The sequence below is a fragment of the Polyodon spathula genome, chromosome 8 (genome assembly GCF_017654505.1).
Source record: "Polyodon spathula isolate WHYD16114869_AA chromosome 8, ASM1765450v1, whole genome shotgun sequence".
NCBI classification, from domain to species: Eukaryota; Metazoa; Chordata; class Actinopteri; order Acipenseriformes; family Polyodontidae; genus Polyodon; species Polyodon spathula.
The window spans coordinates 39,641,200-39,664,985 of record NC_054541.1 but is presented as its reverse complement, the minus strand read 5'-3'; the positions used below and the strand labels follow the sequence as shown (position 1 = coordinate 39,664,985).

Here is a 23,786-nt window from a genome sequence, read left to right as displayed (position 1 = left end):
CAGAAATCTTAATGTATACACTATTATGTTATATACATGAAATATCTAACCTCTTACTTATTAAATATCTTGGTACCCCTGAATAGAATATTGTCTCAAATATATGCATGTAAATTGTCAATCTGTCCCAAAAATGCAGTGATACATCAAAACGATCCTTTACTATCAGTACAGAGAGACTATAGCTAAGTATTTGCATCACCCTATAGCATGAACTAATTTTGTTTCATAAAGTTGAATGAAACCTGCTGAATAATGTTACATTAACATATTGAATTACATACTGCTTTCTAATTTTCCATATATGCAATGAAAAACTGACAAAAATGTGAAATTTCGAAATTTAAAATTAAATACTGTGCTACTATTACGGCTCCCGGTAGACTTTTTGCGATATTATTTTGTAGTTTCTTTGATTACATGATGCTAAATACAAGATCTAAATTATGTCCATGTTCATATATATAAAATTATGTCTCAATCCTAAATGATGCAGATCTTTTTGCCATAGCTGTAGGTGGGATATTTACCCCATTATGGTCTTTTATGTGGTTTGCAATGTTTATAATTATTATTGGAATTTACTGAAACCCTCTTTAGGGTAAAATTTGTAAAAAAGACCCATCCTAGATGCCTGCATGATATTTGAATTTAACCATTTGAATGTTTTTTTTTTCATTTTGATGCTCCTTTGAATTACCTATTGTTGAAAACAATTTCAGCCAATAAAATATCTCCACAATAAATATCCATTCATTATTCTCAAATGTTTATTTTCTTTTTTAAACATGATGACTGATACTATACTAGATTAAAGACATCTGTTTGCAAATCATGTTTTAAATGTTGCACTTTCAGGGGGGTGAAATTGTCCCCACCCATTCACTGACTTAGTTCCTGTGAATAACCAATCAGCTGACATACATTCACCCAGTGCTTCGACATATTTTCTGGAAGGACTTGTAGAAATGTTGGGGACTTTCTTTAAGTGTTGGGGACTTTCTTTTGGGCAAGCTTAATATCATTATTTTGTTACTTCAACTGTAACTGTAAGTAGTTACATTGTTTTTCAAAGAAGTTACTGTATCTAGTTACAATTTTGTTCAATTAACTTGTAACTGTAACTGGTTACTTTTTTTTACTTGTGTACTTTTGTAACTTCCTCCACCGGAAAAAGTCTGCATCTCAGCAGATTGGGCAACTACTATCTGATGTTATAAACCCGCTAGAACTGGAAGCTGATTGGCTGATAATACTGAATCGTTTTCTAATGTATTACAGATGTATTATTCCCGTCTTTCTCTGGTGGAAAATCTGACACCCATTTTTCTCTATGCTGACAAATATATATATTTATATATATATATATATATATATATATATATATATATATATATATATATATATATATATATATATATATATATATATATATATATATATATATATATATATATATATATAATATATATATATATATATATATATATATATATATATATATATATATATATATATATATATATTATATATTATATATCGTTGTCAATTATTAAGCTGGTAAATTGTGTCTTACAAAAAAAAGAAAAATACATGCTCATAAATATGTGTAGACCTCTGTGGGCTACTTAGAAAAGTACAATTAAACCTATTAGTTTCACAGCAGAAAGAGGCTGGGGTTTACTTTACCATAACGACGTTGTCATAGAGCCGCTGAGTGTCGTTGCCTGGAGACAAATGCCTATACACAATCTGGTCCCTGCATAAACCACACGTGCTTCTGCGCAGAGTGCTGCCGGACACCTATACAGAGATTACACACAGGTTTGCAATTGTTTGTCCATTTATGTTAATATTGATGCCGTCATAAGAAAGAATTGTGGTATTTCATGACGTAATTAGGTTTTACACTAGATACATCTGTTAGTTTTTTATGCATTTTAATTTGTAATATTGATTGAAATATTTGTGTAAAGTATGTTTTGCAAGGAAACGCGACTCACTTCGTGATTGTTTTATTTAAATTAAAACATATGCCTGTAACTAGCCATTCCGTTTAGCACAGCATTTTGTATATACTGAAATTATTTAGGGGTTATTGGGCTTATAAATTATCCTCCGTATTTTTGCACGGTCATCTTGCACTTTTTTCATGGATATACTGTGCGTTTACTGTAGTTTACCATGTTCTGTGATTTTTGGAATACGCTTTACCATACCGCTGTATGCTTAAAAATATACTTTTATAATTGGTTTAGTTTGGCCTTTTTATTATGACGCTCACCACCATAAACAAAGAGCTGTACAGCACCACAGCACTAAAGTTCCAGCACAATAAGCAAGGAAAGGAGCGGCAGGACAACACTCAATTCAGGAGGATGAATACCGGTTAGATACATTACCATAGAAACGATAAACAAGTCAAAAAGAAGGAAAAGGCCATGTTTAATTTAAAGGCATACTACTCTGTAAAATATGTCAAAAACTGATTTTTTTTTTTTTAATCAGTTAGTGTATAAATAGCGCATCTGATTTTTGGGTGAATTTTTTTCCCAAATTCGGATAAATGCTGTTTAAGAAATCGGGTAGAATTATTTAATGAAAAAATCGGTTGGATTAAAAAAAAAAAAAAAAAAAAACATAATCAAGAAAGAATAAATATTCTATGTGTATTTCCACACATTGGGGTATGTAAACATTTGACCTCTCACACACACACACACACACACACACACACACACACACACACACACACACACACACACACAGAGTTTATGAAGGCATTTCTCCATCCCAAGTTTTATTTTGTAGTGGACTTGCAAGTATAATTGCACACAGAACATACGGGAAAACTAATGTGGTTAAATCGGGTAAAACCCGAAAGTCAGATGCTCTGTGTATAAAGCGTTTTATTGATAAATCATGTGCAGATACCTTGACTAAAAACCTTGCAAATAGGATTTTCATAGGGTATAATTTATTTTATTTGTCTTGTTACATTTATTAGAGCTTAAAAAATAACAAACGTCTAACCTGTTTCCAGAAGCAGTCTATTATCTACTAGCCAGGGGCTTGTGTTTGATGTTTTATACAATATGGGTTGCACACTGTTACTTCTCTGTAGGGGGGTTGCTAAGAGACCAAATACACTTTCTTTCCAAGAAGTTTCTGTGCAGGAAATAGTGTGTAGCAGCCTTCCATAGAATACATAGGAGGCAGTGTGGTCCAGTGGTTAAAGTCCATTTTGTATCCAAAAGGGCACTGGTTCAAATCCCACCTCTGCCACTTACTGTGTGATCCTGAACAAGTCACTCAACTGCCTTGTGAAAATGGCCCACTATGAAAAGTGCTATATAAAGATATTATTATTATCCTAAACTCTTTTTATAATAATCTATTGGGATTCTGAGTATCCAGAATTCAGGTTTTAAGCCTACTTATTCAATCTGTATTGTACAAATTAATGTAATTAATCTATTTAAAATATGAACTTTTGGCATGTCTAAATATTAACCAACATAACTCTTTTATACTCTGTGAAATTTTAGTAAAAAAGAAAGAAAATAACATAATCATAATTTATACATAGCAATGAAAATATATAAATAAATAACTTTTTTCACCCAAGTCACTCCAGACAATTGAAGATGTCAACAGATATGTGGGTAGGGTCTTGGAGACCTCACAAAGCAAGAGGACCAATCGCAGCATTCTACAACAGTCCAGGGCCAAAATACGCACTCCCTGGAGCCATAGGTATGAGAGAGAAAGGGCAAAATGCCTGCTTGTAAAATACTGCTTAAACCCACCAAGATGTAAGATCTTACTGTTTATGTATTTAACCTTCTACTGTATGACTTTTTGCTCATGAGAAGAAAAACAAATGTTTCTATCTTATTTAAGGCATTCTTAAAAAAAACAATTAGTTTGTTTTTTTAAATTGTCACTCCCTCCATCATTAGTATATGGTGTTGCAAATATTTTTTATATTATCAAACCATCAACAACTTGTACAGAAAAAGAGAAAAGTTTCTTAACTCACTGACATGCCATGCCCTTTACAACCCTAGTGGTACTCGTGGGTGTTAACAATAGAGATCAATGTAAACGTTATGGCCCCTGCATTCCAAAGCTGAGCTTGAGAGTGTTGCAATAATCTATCCCACCTCTCCTGTTCCTTATGCTGTATAGACATGGTGTATATAGTGTACATATTTTAGCAGAGTAGAGAAACAGAATTTGTATTCTAAATGTTGTGAAAACAGCTAGAATTAGCATTGGTTCCAATTTAAAAAATATTTGTATTCTCTTCTTTTTTGTCAAGGAATTCAATTTCACGATCCAAGGAAATACAAAGCCCCTGCTTTTAGCTTTGGTACCCGTCACTGTTCATATTCTACCAACTGTTCCCCAGGCCCTGGGTATCTAATACAACCGAACATCACCCGGACAGGGAAGGATGGGACTCCTATATACTCACTTTATGGGCGCCCCAAAGACCTTAACCTCTTCCAAACCCCAGGACCAGGTCATTTACAAACACTCTGCATTATCATCTTGTTATCAACTACTGTCCTTTGTTTGTTATACTGCCTTCAAATTGCAACTCCTACTTCTCCTTACATTAAGATATACAAGAAAATATTTGTGATTAAATTTTGTATTTTGATCAAAAGATGAAGTAACTAGGAACAAATTATTCTGACCATGCACCAGTTAATGGGTCCCTTGCTTCATCAGAGCAGGTTAACAAAGGTTTGAGGTATTAGGATCTGCTGCTGTTTGGATTATAAAACAGTTTCACATGTTGTATTCATATGTTACAAGTAGTAGCAAGAACCCGTAATATTTGGGCCACATACTTGTAGTGACACAGTGGCATCAATTGCAAATTACAATACAAATGTTACAAAAACACAGGGACAATGGTTTTGAACTACAGTTGGTATATATTCCATTATAAATTAGCATCAGACCATTAATGATGTCCCTATAATCTCAGAGGTGTTTATTTACACCAAATCTGATATCTTCAGTGAGTCATAAGACTATGAAAAGGAGTCAATTTATCACTAACAAGTTTTCTGTATTTATCCCACTTATTTGTACTTTTTAAAACAATCTAATAAACAGACCAAATGTATTTAATTAAGTGCTTATTCAATTATGCATTATCCAAGGGAGACAGCTTTTAAATACAGAATGACTTCAGGGGTACATCAGCAACTTTTACGGCTGCCCATATTTTTTTTTGTTGCAGTTTCATCCCATTTTTTTCTTTTGTAATTGTTTTTTTTTTTTTTTTTAAACTTCCCTACTTAATATGTCTTTTTCAAATACATTATTTTAGTTTTTTGTACGATGCATTGAGTCTGGCATTCCAGTAACAAGAATAATGAAAGGATTTGATAATCTCTTCATTTCTACTAATTTGTTATAAAAAAATACAATTCAAGATTCTTTTGAGAATCTTGCCTATACAGTCTATATTAGCATGAAGGGTCTAGCAATTGTGCTTTTATAATTTAAATAATTCCTGATTACACAACCATTAAATAATATTATGAATTAAAAAATATGAATGTTATGTTTTCTTTGCAGGCCAATACTCTCCGGAAAAATCAGGGAAATCAGCACATTATTCTGCCCCTGCTTACTCTCTGTCTGCGCGGTCCAAAGGATTTCGCAATGACCAGACTCCTGGTATGAGGTGTACAGGAAATAATTCCTCCTTTTTGAATTATTATACTTTTTGTTACATTATTTTAATAATTGTTATTGATTGTCAAGAAGTTAGAACTGAACGTTTCATTTTCCTTTACCTCTCAGGACCAGCAGCCTATATACTTCCATCTGTGTTAGGACCCCGGACAGTGAACAAAACCTCTGCTCCCAACTTCATCCTGACTGGAAGGAGCAAGATTGGGAGCTTTCATGAGGACCTTCAGAAGGTAAATATATAGCAGAGGACAAGGTATTTATCCATACTGTAATCTCAGGATGGCTGATGCAGTGAAAAGATAGGACAAGTAATATAGTACCAAGAAATAATGTCCTCACCTTAATTCGTCACTGTCAGCCTTGACAACTTTTCAGAAGAAATTTACACAAAAAAAAATCTAAGCACACACTAGAATAGAGAATTATATAGAACACACAAATTAAAGAGGTAACAAAATACATATTAGTAAAGCTGTGATATTAGGTATCTATTTAAGAAAACTACGCCTGTTAAGACAGGTAGAATTAAACAAGACATATTCAAAATCATTTGAAGCTAAAAACAACGACGGTACTGCCTTTCCTTTCCATGAAAAGCTGCCATGGTATACCTTTACCAAAGCAGTAACCTTTAATAAGGGAATTTACTACACCTTTTGCATGAACAGGGGACAACTCAGTAGAACACACTAGAGCTCTGATCAGGTCTGGTCAAGCAAAATCAATGTTTACCTTGTGGAATTTTAACAAATATGTAACTGATTAATCAATTACTTAGATTTCATGCATAAGACTGAACTGAACCCACCAGGGTTTCAAATGAATCTTTTTTGTTTATCAAATTTTTAGACTCCTGGGCCTGGGACATACAGAGTGATTGACCCCTGTGCGTATAAGTACAAGCCTCCTCATTACAGCATTACTGGACGCAATAGCATGCCAGGAGACACAACAAGGAAACCGGGGCCTGGAGCATACAGTCCAGAGAGGGTGAGAGAAATATTTATACAAGACACGTGAATGCTGAGAAGCACATTCACAAGCCTTTTGCAAGGCTTAGTTTGTTTAAATATAATTAAGAATGGGACTGATGCTTCAGTTGTTTTTCTCACATTTGTTGTGCATGATCCTGGATGTGCTAAAAGGGTGGTGCATTATAGGAAGAATGCTTAAAAGATGTCTTTGGCTTCTGTTTAAAGGTAACCATTTCAGGAGGCAAAGCTCCCAGCTACTCGTTTGGAATCCGACACTCGGAGTACGTTGCTCCGCTCATTGTGGATGTACTTGATTAAAAAGCACCTCCAGCACCTTTCCCAGGACACACACAATGCTCACCTTTATATCGGGCCACTACATTAGAGATTGTATTGTGGATGACCATGTCAAATTGTAGATCTTTTGGAAGTATCTCTTTTTTTTCTTAATTCTTCAACCTTTCCTTTGTGATTGAATTGCCTCACATTAAGTCAAAAGTCACAATCATGCTCACTGAAACGGTCAGTTATTAGGGAGGCTTCAAGTGAAGACTGCAATGAAGCCAAAAAATAGGACATGCTAGACCACTGTTATAGTGTACATAGAGAATGTGACCAGAGATTTTAAAATAACAGGTATTATATGGGTAAATATATTTTAGATATTAACCTGTGTCTATAATGTACAGTAAGTTGTCATTTGGAGTCTGCGAAAGCTGTTGAAATTAGTAAACAGCTTAAAATGAAAATACAGTAAATAATTGATCTTTTAGTATTATACCCCCATAATCTTCGACTACCATTATCCTGTGTTGCAGCAATACCTCCATGTCTATAGCTTAGGGCTGTCTGTCTGTCTTCAAGTGCCATTTTAATAGATTTTTCTTACTCTTTTGTGTAGTTTACAATCATGGTTGAATATGGTCCTATATATTTTACACTATAGAGATCCTGATGGTATTTTCCTCATGGAAGTTTACTGAAGCCTTATTAACAATATACATAGAATTACATATGCTAGAAGTACAGATTTAGGGCAAAAGAATTGTACAGTGTCTGTCAGTGTTTACATTTAAAATGCACTCCCATAACCTCCAAGGGTACCATTTCCCAGTGTTACAGTAATTATGTCTTTGTGGGTTTCTGTCATCCAGGTCAAATGATGAATTAAAGTCACATTGTATGTTCAATGTTTTGCATTACACAATATACAATTAACCCATTTAAATAAAAATAGTTTCTGAACAACCATGTCTTACTATTTACTTTAGTTTATTTGGCACGTCAGACTGAAACAAAGGTTTATGTATGTATGTATGTGTGTGTGTGTGTGTGTGTGTGTGTGTGTGTGTGTGTGTGTGTGTGTGTGTGTGTGTGTGTGTGTGTATATATTATATATATGTATAATATATATATACATATATATATATTCTGTGTGTGTATATATATAAAATATATATATATATATATATATAATATATTAATATAAATCTATATACAATAGTATACATAGTTATATTATTTAGATTGTGAATTGTTCCAAGCCAAATAAATTATGTCTCTGGTGGAAATAGGCAATAGGCAAAGTATTAGTTGCAAGCATTTTCACTAACTGGAGGTTTGATGGATCCTACAGTTAGTAATTGTGTTACTACTCCAGAAACATCTATAATCTACTCCCCTGGAACAAATATTTACACTGGACATTTACTGGGCTCGCAACAAGTATATAACATGCCATGTAATGGTTACAGAATATAGATTCATTTAGGGCAGTAGGCAACAAACAAGTACTTTTAGAATTTAGGCTACACTATAGTGAATTAGATTTTTTCTTGGACCAGTGTGTTGTGTTGTGTTGCTGACAGCTGAGAGCTCTCAGTCAGAACTGTTGCGCGACCAGGGGGGCGTGGCACTGGACTGCGTGTTCGTTTGAGTGTGTGTGTGTTCTGCACTGTAGTGTTAAGTGGTTTGAAAATGGTGATAGTATGCACACAAAAAAATATTGGGTGGCCGGATTATGTCGTTTTTAAATTCCATCTACAATGGGGGTGGGGGGCTGTGGTTGGCTGAGGGCTTCTGTTCATGTTTATCTTATCTGTTCAACTCCACGGAACAGCGGTTTACCCACGTTCTTATTTACCACTACACCACTGGATTGAACCCACGACCCTCCAATCAGGAGTCCAGAGCCATAACCACTACTGTACAGCTGTACAGTTCGACTTACGTTTGACACCTTATATCTCCATGTTCACTTGCTTCGGTATGCATTCTGGTACCTTTTGCTTTTCTCAGATACATCTTACCTGTCTCGTTTTTTTTAAGGACTACAAGTTCCGCAATACATTGCGATGTGAGTAAAAAACTGCTGTTTGGGTGAACAAGAAGCCATAGGGTTACAATTATATAGTTCAATTAAACCACACCAGATAACTGTGATTTGTTAACATATTTAAAACCCACTTGAATTTTGAACAGCAATACAAAAATAAATTGTGCGTTTCGTATTTCACCAAATAACCCCTGCCCTCGAGATGAGCAGTCCCATTCGGCAATAGAATAGACGACCAACTGTTTACGGTACAGGGTCCTTCTGTAGCGTCTGTTGCATAGAAACTGGTAGAAAGCTTAGAAGGCTGGGGTGGAATGAGTTTGCGTCGTAAAATTGAACATACGGTAAATAGAGCACATACGTGTCAATAAAAAAAAAAAGAAAAAGAAAAATGCCATTCAGTCTTAGCGGCTAATATAAGTTAATATTTTGCAAATTAAAATACAGCAGCGATTATAAAAACAGCTTCAGTGAAAGTGACTCGAGTAGTAGGATTCAATTTTATGTATTGCTTTTTTAAAATTATTTTTTACAAACGTTGTCGGTAATAAATAAGTCTGTTCTTAATGCTTTTTTAATACAATAGTTTATTTGTCAATGAGATTTAAGGAAACGCATGCTTTGATACAGCAAGTTTTCAAGTACAGACAATATCGAGGCATGGCAGGGGATGCTCCAAATCTTGCTGATCCGGAGCAGGGCAAGTATGATGCAGATGAACAAGTTAAAGTCATATGCTTGGGAGACAGCGCTGTTGGGAAATCTAAGTGAGTAAATCAAAAACAGAATGCTTAATTCTAATTTTTTGTTTAATTTTTAGCAAAGTGTTGAAAGGAAGTGTTAGAATATGTACAGCTCAATCAGTTACACTCTCAGAGTTTTGAAAATTTGTGAAGACATTAATTCTTAGGCCACCATAGATCAAGGTAAGAAATTTCAGTTGGTCCTCAATAAACTTTAGTTATTTGGAATGACACAAGTTTTTGACATTGTCTTTTAATACTGTTGTATGGTTACTATAGTAACACGTGTATGTCGTGGATTACCCTATTGAGCATTTATTGATTCATTTTATTTGTGTTTATCTTTCAGGCTAATGGAGAGATTCCTGATGGATGGATAGTATCCTTTTTATGATTGACGTGGTGAACATAAACATGTCTCAAAATGCATGGCTGATTAAGGATCGTTCCACATAAAATGTGTGGTCCCCAGTTCTCAAAACAAGCACTGAAAAGGGACCGTGTTTGAGAGGTCAGACCTTCCAAAGTTTTCAGGATATCTTCTTGATTCTCTCTACACACACACACAACTGCTCTTCTAGTTGAATAATGTGTCACCGTATTGGTGACTGGTTGTCAATGCTATGGAGGCATTATATATAAAAAAAGAGATGACGGCAATAAAAAAGGCTGTATTGTACTGTACTTGCAAGAACTCCTAAACCCCTGTAGTGGTCGCCTTCTTAAATCTAACAACAACAAAAACAATGTATGCATTGTCAATGTCACAAGGTAATTAGTTACTGACTATGAGACCCCAAAGTGGACATCAGGCCAGAAATTGCTTCCCTTCAGCACCCAGGAACTCAAAAGGGATGTAAAGACAGTACACTCTTGTGCTTTTAATATGTCATAAAGCCTTTTTTATTTTTTAATAAGTCTGGAAAAAAAAGTAAAATGTATCTGTCTACATATAAATATGACACACTTCATGTACACTCACTAATGGTATTTAGTCAGTTTACATATATAGCAAATAATTGATGGAATGCAACTACCCTGCCCCCCCAGCAAAAACAAAACAAACAATCAATTATGTCAATTATCAGTTAACTACAGTATCTACAGTATTGTAAACAATTTGGCAAAATTGTATTTGTGTCCATCTCTTGAGTACAGTGGTCCTTATGGCAATACAGAAAGGTATTTCTAGGTTAGCCATTTAAGGTTTTTTTTAAATAATATAATAAAGTAATCATCCTTTCCCTTTTTTCCATTTGGTTTGACCCTTAAATATTTCAGTCAACAGTGATGTACATAAATATGCCTTGAGCAAGAGTCTTATGTTATTATATTATTAACTCTGAATATGCAAATCAGCTTAACACCACAGCATGTTCACCAAGGGAAGGATCTCCCAGCAGGAGCACTCAAACACTGAGCTTTGCAGCCTGTTTAAGGCCATACAGTTTGTTTAGTCAGGTTTTACTATATATATTTTTAAACAGCATTATACATTTCAGTGCAACTAACAACATGTAGCCTAAAACTTTTTAATGTTTAAATATAATCCTTAACATGCATTTCAGTCGCCCTCAGCAGCTCTCTACCTACGCACTGACACTTTACAAGTATACCACCACTATCAATGACAAAACCGTTTTAGTTGGTAGGTATGTCATTATTTTGTAGCAGGTGATCTGTGATGTAGTCATTTCTGAACAAAGTGTTCAATTGTTTTTTATTAATTGTAGTGTACATTTTTAATTCTAAACTGATATGATCACACATTTAAAGCTTGACAGTCTTGAGATTCTTTGTGCAAAGCTGATGAGTTTTCACAGCAGTGGTCTACTGAGCATCACGGTATTGAAAACGTTAGGTTACTTACAGTAGTGTGGTTCCCTGAAATAGAAGATGACCACCAACCAATACTTTTGGGATATGCCTGCCTTAGGTAGGTATTCACTGAGCATTTTATGTCAAAGCTGCCAGCAGGCCCGAAGGAATCGCAAAAGGAACAAGATGATTCAGCAACTAACATTCTCGAAGATTACGACTGACCTTAAAAGGAGAAGAAGGAACTGAATGTTCCAGCACACAAACAGGTTGGGCGGGGGCAGAGGGAAGTTAAAATAAGAATGTGCAATGCTTACTTGATCATAAAAAACAATATTAACTAGTTTCTGAAATGAACATAACAAACGCACAGGGAGGGGACAATTGAGCCCCAAAGCCTTTATTGATTGATTGAATGAAGGGTAAAGAGATAATTTAGAAGGTTGTTACTAATGAATGGTTTGCTGCGTGCTGGCTTCTGATAGGGGTGAGGGATGCTATGTAAAAACTATATAACCCATGTACACGTAATACTCCGGCAGAATATACTAGTTACTGATGAAGTGACTGTTGTTCTCCGGAGCGCTCTGTTGTTTGATGACCACTGCAATAAACCTTTGATGCAACGATCGGTGTGATTGTCTCTGATCGTCTCTGAGCTTCATCCAGCAACCCTACAGATCCCTCCGTGGAATGATGTCCTCGGACCCGTCTGCCGAGGGAATAAATAGTGTTTCCACGGAGCTCACTTCCTCTTTTGTGTCTCTCGTTGAGAGTGAGACCCAGTCTTGCTAGATAGTTTGTCACTGTCGCCTTGTTGGCCACTGCTCCTTCCTGTGACTGGGAACAGATCAACCAGTCTTCCAGGTAGTTCAGAAGCCTGATCTAGGATTGCATCCACGCACTTCGAAAAGGTGTGGGTGGCTAAGGAGAGGCCAAAACTCAAATACGCTCCCCTGAAAGCTGTGGGAATCGGGACCGTCCAGGTTATTGGGCGTGCCTGTGGAGCTTGCCAGTGGCTCGACCTGCCCCACGCCGGAGCATGGGGAGGGAGCAGCAGAGCCACTTGTCGAGATGCCTCGATGATAGTGCTGTAGGATTTCCTCTACTGCTGGCCCAAAGTGTGCCCTAGGGGATATCCAATAGTGCCATCTTATCCGCATCGGGGACCCTCGCCTGTGACAGCCATAGCTGTCTATGAGCCACCACCAGGCTTGCCTGCCTCCAGCCCAGGGCTTGCCCTTGAAGGCCAGAGATCTGGAGCAATGTGCCTGAAATGAGGCAAAATTCGGAAGCTCAGGGAGCGGGGCTTCCCGTAGTATGCCATCCAAATAGGCAATCGGGATACTCGCTGTATTTGCCAAGCGAGTCACCTGTGCTTCAGCTACATATGCCAACTTTAAGCGCGACCAAGGCCGCAATGGTGAAGTCCACTGGGGTAATCTCGCCAGGCCCAGCTTGTCCGTGCCCACTAAAGAAGCGAGCAGGGCTGCTTGCTTCAGCACAATGGGTGCTGAGGCTGGACGATCCCAGGAGGAGCGTACTTCTTCCATGAAATCTGGGAGCGCTGGGAAGGGGAGGAGCCACAGCCTCAGCTGCTGTCTCCCAAGGGACCTGTAAAATGATTGCAGCACGTCACATCAGGGCTGATATGGAGCTCGAAAATGGAGGTCCCTCTCCTTTCTCCATTTCCGTCTGGAAGGAATCCTCATTCCTGGAGGCTGCTATAGAGAGCGCATCCTCCTCTGCCATCCGTGCGAACGATTCTATCTCATCTTGAGCTCCCTTAGCGGAGACGGGAGCTGGTATTGGGGCCCACACTGGCGGAGCCGTGGTCGGACCATCACCAGTCTGCTGCCGCGCCAACAACTCCAGGACCCGGGCCATCAGTACCTTCAGGTCCATGATGTCCCTTGCCTGTCTCGAACGTTTCTCCAGCTTCACCATCTGTGGAGAGTGGGAGCGACTGCGAGAGGGTGGGGGCTGAGCCTGTGTGCAGGGAATACCCTGTAAGGGGCTCTGGGACAGTTAGATGAGGGGGGGGAACTGGCGCTCCTAGGGCCTCAGATGGCTCGGTCGTAGGGGACGAACATTTGATCCCCATGGCTCTGTTAAGCCTTCTGCGAAGCACCTGGGGCTGGAAATCTGTACAGATGTCGCAGAACATCTCATCCCGTAGGGCTGAAGTGTTGTTCTGGACACTCAAGCACCGTACCATGTGTACCGTGTGCACAGAGCTTGCCGAATTACTGCATGCACCGAGTATCGTGTGAGTTCAGAGAGCACCTTGTGTGACGTGCACCGAGGTGCTATGTGAGCAAAAGCAGTCACACTCATACAACGGACAGCCAAGATAAGACAGTCTGCGACACAAATGAAGCAGACTGTAAGAAGAATGAAAAAGACACTCAAAATGGAGCCCCTGATTCCATGAGAGCGGAGAGCCAGCATGAATAAGGGAATTGCAGTCGACTCTGAAGAGCTCTTTTCGAAAAACACACTGGTTGGTGACACAAAGTGTACCTTAGGTGAGAGACAAAAGAGGCAGTAAGCTCTGCGGAGCGACTACTTATTCCCTCAGCAGGAGGGAACGAGGACATCATTCCACGGGGGGGGCCTGTCGGCAGCTTTGACATAAAATGCTCAGCAAATACCCACCTAAGGCAGGCATATCCCAAATGTATTGGTTGGTGGTTGTCTTCGAATTGAAAGGGAACCAGACTTCATTAATGTATGCAAAAGGTTTTATTTTTTCATTTTTTTAATAACATTTGTTAAACTGTTTTATAACATTTCAGTTTAACAATTTTTTGTGGTTTTTTTTAGACTTTTGGGACACAGCTGGACAGGAGAGGTTTCAGAGCATGCACCCCTCATATTATCACAAGGCACATGCATGTATCATGGTAAGCAGAGCACTGCATTATTTCCCATTATAAGACCCAAAACTGAAATCTGCAATAGTATCTTAATGCCACGTGTTTAAACATCAAATGGTGATAAAAAAAGCTACTAGTACTGCCTTTTGGTAGAGAGCTGGGTTTGAAACAGCAGCCAACAAACATGCTCTTCTCACTGCTCTGCAGCAGGTCACCACAGTGTCTAGTATAGGCATCATGGGCACAATTTTTCAACCTTTCCAATTGCAAGTTAGTGCACTAATCTAAGTATTACAACTTTCTTGATTGACAAGTTTGATAGTTTTACATCGCACAATTTTAATATTTCTAAGAATATGTGTCATGTATCACTCTCTTATTAGGTATGAGAGGTAATCGGATATCAATTGTAAAAATGTATAATGTTCTTAGAGATTTCTATTGTCGTGATATACATACTTCTTAAATACTCAGGGGAGACGTTTTATGACATAAAGGTGTTTTAAATCCTTTACATGGTTAGTTTGTGTACTGGCCTAAAGATATTAACATATCCAGATAACTATTATACAATCAAGAAAAATCACACAGACTCTGTCTCAGTTAGTGTTTAACATATTAGAGTATGTATATATTTATTTACTCGTTCGCTTTATTGTATGCTTAATAGTGGATCAGGAGTCAACAAGCCACATCAGATCCTGCCTCGAGGATAATTTGGGGAATCCAGTATCCTGTACAGATTAATTATATAGTTTGAGGTATATTGAGGTGGGGTTCCGATTTTATCGTCGGTTACAGACACAAGGAATATTGAATAACTATATATATATATATATATATATATATATATATATATATATATATCCTACTAATACATACACCAATACATGGAAGGTACAGAAGCAAGATACATGCTTATCCAATGCTTATTAAGTTTTGTCATACTTTTTTTATAGCATTTTTTGCCTACTGTGCATCATAAGGCTTAATTAAACTTAAAACATCTGGCCTTTTCGACAACTGTTATCGCTAAAATTAATAATATGGTTATACTGTCCGGTTTACTCCTTTAAATTAATATGACGTTGTGACAGGAAATGGCATTGCGGTGACGTCAGGCCAGAAGAATAACAAACAAGCAGGTACTGCAGTTCAAAAAGACGTGGTGCGCGCCGTTTTATTTAGAACAAAAATACATAAAATCTTTTAACAAACAAAACACTGCTCACAGAGCACACAAATAAAAGGTTTAACAAACAAATAACAAACACAAGTAGGTCAGGCTGGGCAATCGCCTTCACTGTTCCTATAAATGTTTTCATTTTTTAAATTAATCTCTCCTCTCGCTCTCCCGTTTTCCACTTCTCGAACACCCACACCCAGAGCAGGGAGAGCTGCAGGCTTAAACACAGTGACCAAGGGTTTAACAAGTTCGTAATTATTCTATTACCCCTTGGCCACAATCTGCATGGGTTTATTATTTGTGTGACTGCCGGCTAGTTTAACAGTGCACTAGCCGACAACCACATATTACCACAAGGTTTTTAAAAACAAATACACGGCATTCCGCCGTCATATATAGATACAAATACAATAAATAAATCATAATACAAACAATACATTTAAACAGCAGGGCTTTCCTACCACCCTGCCACAGACGTCCTCCCTGTTTTTCTAGTCCAGACAATATGTGAGGTAATCTTTAAAATAACAATATTTAGTATCATACAGTTCCTTGTACTGATTGAGATAAGAATATATATACAGTGCCAATAGAAAGTCTACACCCCCTTTCAAAATGTTCACCTTTTATTGACTTATAGCCTGGAATTAAAATGCATTTAAAATATATATTTTTTACATTTAGACACACATCCTACCCCACAATTTCCAAGTGAAAAAAATATTCTAGAAATTTGTAGAAAATTAATTAAAACTAAACACAGAAATAGCTTGGTTGGATAAGTGTCCACCCCCCCTTGTAATAGCAATCCTAAGTTAGCTCAGGTGTAACCAGTCGCCTTCAAAATCACACACCAAGTTAAGTGGCCTCCATCTGTGTTAAATTGTAGTGATTCACATGATTTCAGGATAAATTCAGCAGTTCCTGTAGGTTCTCTCTGCTGGGTAGTGCATTTCAAAGCAAAGGTGCTTTCAAAAGTTGATAAAGTTGTTAAAAGGCACAGATCAGGGGATGGGTATAAAAAAATATCAAAGGCCTTGAATATCCCTTGGAGCATGGTCAAGACGATTATTAAAAAGTGGCACCACCAAGACCCTGCCTAGATCAGGCCGTCCCTCCAAACTGGATGACCGAGAAAGGAGATGATCTGAGAGGCTACCAAGAGGCCAATGGCAACTTTGCAAGAGCTACAGGCTTTTATGGCCAGGACTGGTCAAAGTGTGCATCCGATAACAATATCCCAAGCACTCCACAAATCTGGCCTGTATGATAGGGTTGCAAGAAGGAAGCCATTACTCAAGAAAACTCACCTTGACTCCTATTTGAAGAATGCAAAAAAAAAAAACACTTGGGATTCTGTAGCCATGTGGTAAAAAAGTTTTCTTCTGACAAAACTAAAATTGAACTTTTTGGTCTAAGTGCAAAGCGTTATGTTTGGTGCAAACCCAACACAGCGCATCACCCAAAGAAAACCATCCGTACTGTGAAGCGTGGTGGTGGCAGCATCATGTGATGGGGATGTTTTTCATAAGCAAGGACTGGGGCACTTGTCAGGATAGAAGGGAAAATGAATGGAGCATAGTACAGAGAAGTCCTTGAGGAAAACCTGCTGCCCTCTGCAAGAAATCTGAAACTGTGACGGAAGTTCACCTTTCAGCATGACAACAACCCAAAGGACATTTACCTTCTTGTTCCTTAGTCACTCCACTCTAGCCTTGGCTAAGGTTAGAGTGGAGTTAATAAGGAACAAGAAGGTAAATGTACTTGAGTGGCCCAGTCAGAGCCCCGACCTAAATCCAATTGATGGATTGCTGTCCATCAACGCTCCCCAAGGAACTTAACAGAGCGTGAACAGTTTTGTACAGATGAATGGTCATATATTGCCAAATCTAGGTGTGCAAAGTTGGTAGAGACCTATCCCAACAGATTCACAGCTGCAATTGCTGCCAAAGGTGCTTCCACCAAATATTAACTCAGGGGAGTGGAAACTTATGATCTTTCAGTTTTGCATTTTTAATGTATACATTGTTTTCTCAATAAAAAACTTATTTTCCCCTTAACAGTATGGAATATGGTGTGTAGATAAGTGGGAAAAAAAAATCATCATTTAAATGCATGAAACTCTGAGGCCCTGACAAGAAAATGTGAAAAAAAGTTCAAGGGGGTGTAGACTTTCTATAGGCACTGTATGTAGAGAGGCGTTTTTTTAATGTGTAATACCTGCTCTGTCAATTAGTCCACCCTTGGTCTAAAATATAATTTCTCTTTGACAGTAGAACTTGCTTTTCTCCTTAAAGTGAGTCTTTAACAAACATGACCCCTTCAGCTAAAATTCGAGAGGCCCACTTTATAGCAGGAGTTATTGTTTTAAAGATACCAGGCTGTAAGCCTATTTTCAAATTGATTATAGTTCTGCTAAAGTCAAGAGATTGTTCATACCAGTATTTCTACTGATAAGAGGTCCACATCTTAGTTTTCCTGACAATGAATACATACAAAGAAACCTCAGTAACCCGAGCAACAAGCTTCCTGAACGCTTTGGGTCGTAGTGTACAGTTACGAGTCTGTGTTTGTTGCTTTCAATAGATCACTTTGTGGTGAGTGTTACAAAAGATGGGGAGAGCTTCTTTGCCTTCCCGTCGTACCGATTTGGATAAAAAATATGATACCTGCAGTGTGTCCCAAGTACACTAATAATGCTTAATGTAATATGTCTTTTCTAGGTGTTTGATGTTCAGAGGAAGGTAACATATAAAAATCTTACTAACTGGTACAAAGAACTGAGAGAATATCGTCCAGAGATCCCCTGTGTAGTTGTTGCAAATAAAATAGATGGTGAGTCCTTCTTTGTATTTTTTAACTTGGATATTATGGCTTTGGAAGAGTACAATTGAGTTATTTTTTTCATTGTTAAAGTACAATCTGTAGCTTGCTTTATTTTGGGATTTTATTTATGTTATGTACAATATGTTACATGTGTAGTAAAGGAAACTGAATAAATGTTGCTTATCTGTATCATGTTTGACTGCCTCAAAAAATAAGGATAACATTGAACATCCTGGGTTTTCGAAATGCCTCTCAGTTTTCATCTTTATGCAGGGCCTAAACGTTTATGAATCGTACCGGATACTGACTGACTTTTTTTTGTTTGTTTTTTTTATTCTAGCTGATTTGAAGGTTACACAGAGGAATTTTAACTTTGCTAAGAAGAAAGGGCTGCCATTGTATTTTGTTTCAGCAGCAGATGGGACCAATGTAGTGAAGGTAAGAGTGCAATGTTACTCTGTGCAATTAGTGTCTTTGGACATTGAGCCCAGTGTTTGCATGGTATACCCTTAAGTCTTTTGAGTAACTCCAATAAAAAAAAGGAAGTTCAACCTTGTGTTTCTGTTGGAAATTGTGTCACAAAAGTACAATGAAGTTTGACTAATTTCCAAAAATCAAACAAGTTTTATATTCTGCACATCAAGAGGTTAACAATAGTTCCTGAGAGATCCTTTTTTACATAACAGGTTGATCTACTGGTTTTTTTTTTTTTTTTTTTTTTTTTTATTATTTACGGTACTTTCAGATCTTTTCTTCAATGCTTAGCCAAAATTATTCTTGAAATCCAGATGTTTCTACGCACTGAAGGAAATGTAATATTGTCTGTTTGTAATTTAGCTTTCATTAGAACTTTTTAAAATTAACTTTAGCAAGAAAGCTATTTTATTTAAATAATCTCAATATCCCTACAGCTTTTTAAAGATGCAGTTAAACTGGCAATTTCCTATAAACAAGATTCAAGTAATTTCATGGATGAAGTCATGCGTGAACTAGAGGTAAGTGGCCCTTATTGTGTATTTAAATTGTAAAGCAATAATTGTATGGTTCACAATATGCATGGTAATACAGTAAATTTAATTTATAGGGATGACAAACAGTTGTACTTCATTTTGCTCATCATATTGAAGTGGAATTCAATTCATGTTCATGTTACATGCTTCAGTTTCCACTTTGATTTCTGAATGTTTCAAGTTTTATATGTAATGACAGGCACATGTCTTGCTTGCATTTATTTTTGTATTTGTTTGTTTTATATAATTAAAAAAATGTCACCAGGAAAGCATCAATATGTGTGTTACAGGGGAGTGCATGTTATTTTTTTTAATTGAAAATATCTATAGCAGACTTCCATGTAGCTTTCTATGACATTCTAAACCATTCTAAAGCACTGTATAATAATAGTGGCTACAATTCTAGATTGTGCTAGAACACAGTGATGCTAGAGATGGTCTGATGATATGTGCAAAGTGGCTAACACTAATTGTGTATTAATATGCAGTCTATATGTTTGTTTAATATTACCCGTTTTCATTTATTTTCACTGCAGAATTTTGAACTAGAAACGAGAGGGTTTATCTGATAAAGAAGAAGAGAACTCTGAGGAGAAGTCCAAATCCAGTTAGTTTCAGCTAGAAGTTGATTTCATTTAAAAAAGAAAAATACAACGGTCCAAAGGCTTAAAGGGCTAGATTCTCATAGTGCTTGTTTCCAATTCTTCCTTTTTATCCAATAAAGTTCCCACATTTTGGAGTAAAAGGTTTAAAAGGTTTGAGAATCTGGCCCAACATTTATTTTGAACCACTCAGTTTTTAGGTTTTAGTCGAAACAACCTTGTGTGTTCATTCATATACATGGGTAGGTTTTTCGTATGCTCCCACTAATACATTAACTACTCTACAGATTTGTAAATGATTTATATTGTTTAGATTTTTTGAATGCATACAATTCTCTTACATTTATTGAGTAGTAGAACTTATGTTGATTATGTCATATTTAAAACTGTGAAGGCTGTCCATATACTCACTGTTGTAGTATGGTCGGTAATTCTGTGAGTGTTTTAAAAAGTTCTTAAGTTAGGGTGAAGATATACTCACCTTAATTAAATATATTTCTGGATCAGTTTTCCAATATTAAACCATTATTTGAAACCCTGTAATTCCATTTTCTGTTAATTTGTACTGTGAAAAACAAAACAATTTCAATGTATATTTTCAGGATTGTATGCTAAATTATTTTTTGTATATATTGTAGTATTTACAAAAGTGCATTGTATTATATGTTATTCATGCAGTATGTATGTGTGTGATCAGATTGAACCTGCTGCTGTTCTGTGTAGTTTCATACAATACAATGTTCTGTGTGCTTGAATGTATATTGTATGAAGTTCAATACTGAAATTGTTTTTCAAATAAAACAAAAGCTCACCATGCAGCCAATGGTTACCTCTATGTACCATTTTAATTGGTAAAAACATAATTTTACAAATGTCACTACAAACAATGTAATCATGGAGGGTGTTCCTCGTGTGGATTAATATGCTACTTTAAGCCGAGCTATCACTATAAGATTCATGTTGTTGGATATTTAAAATTCCTTTATTCCTGTCATATAGTATTGCCACTGTTTGCTATAGCTTCTTACCAATTACCATACCAAATTCTGTGGTACAAATAATAAAAGATCTCCACAAAAGATATGTTATTAAAAAAAAAAAAGTGTGGGTTGCTGTAATAATGGATGTAATTCAAACCTCAATAAAGACCTATGGAAACTAATTTACTTTCTTTATATTTTTATAAGCGCCAAGAAGGATACACTTTGGGAGACTACAGTAATGAATAAATTATATTTGAGTGCAAGTTTAATAAGATTGTGAGTTTGGAATTGGTGAGCTGTTTAATTTATTATGTAACTGGTCGTTTGCATGATGTTCTAGGTCTGGGTATGAAAAGTAAGTTTTGACTGGTACAGTATTAAACTGTATATGCGCATTTAGTGGACCTACTCTGTGAGAAATGAAATGTGCCGTTTCCCTTAACTTCCAGGATTTCACTTCTGGTGTGAGTAACTATCCCAAATTTAAATAAAATGAAATAATTAAACTGAGAAAACCTGGGGGATATTGTTATCCACTATGAGACACATATTCTGAGACTGAAATAAAGAAATGGCAAAAACTCACTCCCAAAATGTGAATTAATACAACATTGCCTGAAATAAATTATATTAACCAGGAAACAAGAAAGACTGAGAAAGTTTATTTATAAATTTATTACATAATAATAATAATAATAATAATAATAATAATAATAATAATAATAACAAACATATATCTCTGTGGTGTATCACAACAAAGTTAGAGGGTTCCCTTACACCTCAAATTCATGTTATTGTCTTATAAGATCTTACAAAAAGGTGTGAAGTATATTTTATTAAAAAATAAACATTGTGTGTTTGCCCATTTTCAACAAGTGATGCTGAACACTGACAGAAAAGTTGGTAATTTGTAAAGTACAGTACTAGGTAATCTGACATTCTTTGCCTGTAAATATACACTTCAAATGTACTTTAGGACTGTTTTATTTAAGATTTCTGAGAGTATATCATTCGGTCATCACACACATTGTTGTGAAGCATATATGGTTTGGACTGAATTTATTGAGCACTACGTTTGGACCTCTATAACCTCAAATCTGTTCCTTTGAGAAATAATTAATATGTCAACCCTTTCTTCTTTTTATCATGGCCATTGAAACATTATGGAATGGTTACTACCCTGGCTTTACATCTGTTGCAAAGCTTTGATCTGAATCACATTATTACAGGCCTGAAATATTTCATCAGTTCAGCAGTTGTGATTCTAAATCTCTGAAAATACCTAGAAAGATATTAAATTCCATGATTGAAAACTACATTTTATGATCGTGCCATCAGCTTATACTTTTTACATTTGATTGCATGTTCTCATTATTACTGAATTTCAAGTAATTTAAAATTGATCTGCAAACACTAAAAGCCCACATCTGATTTATAGCAGTTATTCAAATCTATTCTGAAGCACTCAGTTAGTCGCCTCAGCTACTTGTAATAAAGCAGCATGACATTTTCAGCCGCAATTTGGGTTAACTTGAAACCTACACCTAACTGATCTAAAGTGGAACCACGTTAAGTATGTGTGGCTATTTGCACAGCTGGTAGCATAGGGTTCTACTGTTGAGACATCAGTACAAGCTGTTTGTGCACATTAAAGTAGTCGTTAGGCTTTTAGGTTATAACATAACGATTGTTACTTGCCCGCTGAGTACATCTGGAGATCACTGGTACATTGCAAGTATGCCATGAATGTCTTTTGTAGATGAAAAGGAATAAATAAGTAAATTATGTGAATAAAGGGGGGGGGGGGGGGGGGGGGGAGCATTGTTTTGAAGGTGAAAATCTAGTAGCCAGTGTTTTCTGATGTTCTGCCTATCTGACTATTTTATGTTAGTATTTAATGATGCCCAACTAGCAATATTTGCCGGGCCACTCCAGCCAGTTCAATTGCAGAGACTGCTTCAGTTTGGAGTTGTTTAAAAAATATAAGTAAGTAATTAATTCTTTAGTGTGAACACCCTTAAGATTAATTACTGCCATTAAGCCGGGCAATGATGATAAAGCATGTCTAAAACACTGTCTACTTTCTGCACTGGTCCTAATATTCTCTGCATGTATGTTCTTACTGGTTTTTTTTGCTACTGCACCTCAGTGCTGTTTGTTTTACTCTTAATGAAGGACAGGTTTACTCCAGTAATAAAATTCAGTTTCATATTTGAAGATACACAAAGCCATTACCCTTGAGCTGCATGGGAAGCCAGAAACACAAGTTCTATAATCTCAAGTGTAAACTACTGTAAGCTACTTCAGACACTTCATCATTTTAATATACATGTTAACTAAAATTACTTTAATATATTTGTTTAGTGATTTATGGTCAGTCATTTTATTACAGGATATTTTATACTGTATGGTAAATAATTTGGATTGCGTATCCTAAACAGGTGAATGCATCTATTTATGATCTTAAGTCTTGAAGATAATTATGTATGCTATTGATTTAGTATTTATAGCAAGAAGATTTATCCATTTGATTTATATATAAATTAAATATCTCAAAACCACACAAGATATTCAGGATCATTTGTATTATTCTAATATGACACCTTAGGTAGACACTGATTTTTCAAGTTTATTATTTTTACATTTCGTGAACTGCACTTTGGGTCCTCTGTCCTATTTACTTTAAGCAAACCTTTTTTTTTCCATTTC

The 23,786-nt window shown here is 36.3% G+C and overlaps 2 protein-coding genes and 1 pseudogene across 3 annotated transcripts in view; 2 read left to right on the top strand and 1 right to left on the bottom strand.

Moving 5' to 3' along the window:
- The window catches only part of LOC121319929 (SH3 and multiple ankyrin repeat domains protein 3-like), a 293,718-nt gene that overhangs the window by 5,308 nt on the left and 264,624 nt on the right, over positions 1-23,786 (bottom strand). The window lies entirely within an intron of this gene.
- Positions 1,005-7,928, top strand: LOC121319932 (outer dense fiber protein 3-like). 2 transcript variants are annotated; one of them, XM_041257914.1, is made up of 7 exons: positions 1,005-1,049; positions 3,629-3,756; positions 4,325-4,528; positions 5,602-5,703; positions 5,830-5,951; positions 6,571-6,711; positions 6,921-7,928. In XM_041257914.1, the coding sequence occupies exons 2-7, from the start codon at positions 3,648-3,650 to the stop codon at positions 7,011-7,013; spliced, it is 771 nt and encodes a 256-aa protein (XP_041113848.1). In that variant the 5' UTR covers positions 1,005-1,049; positions 3,629-3,647; the 3' UTR covers positions 7,014-7,928. The 2 variants fall into 2 exon arrangements, with proteins under 2 accessions (XP_041113848.1, XP_041113847.1); XM_041257913.1 differs by lacking the exon at positions 1,005-1,049 and adding an exon at positions 1,697-1,824.
- Positions 9,269-21,652, top strand: LOC121319933 (annotated as a pseudogene).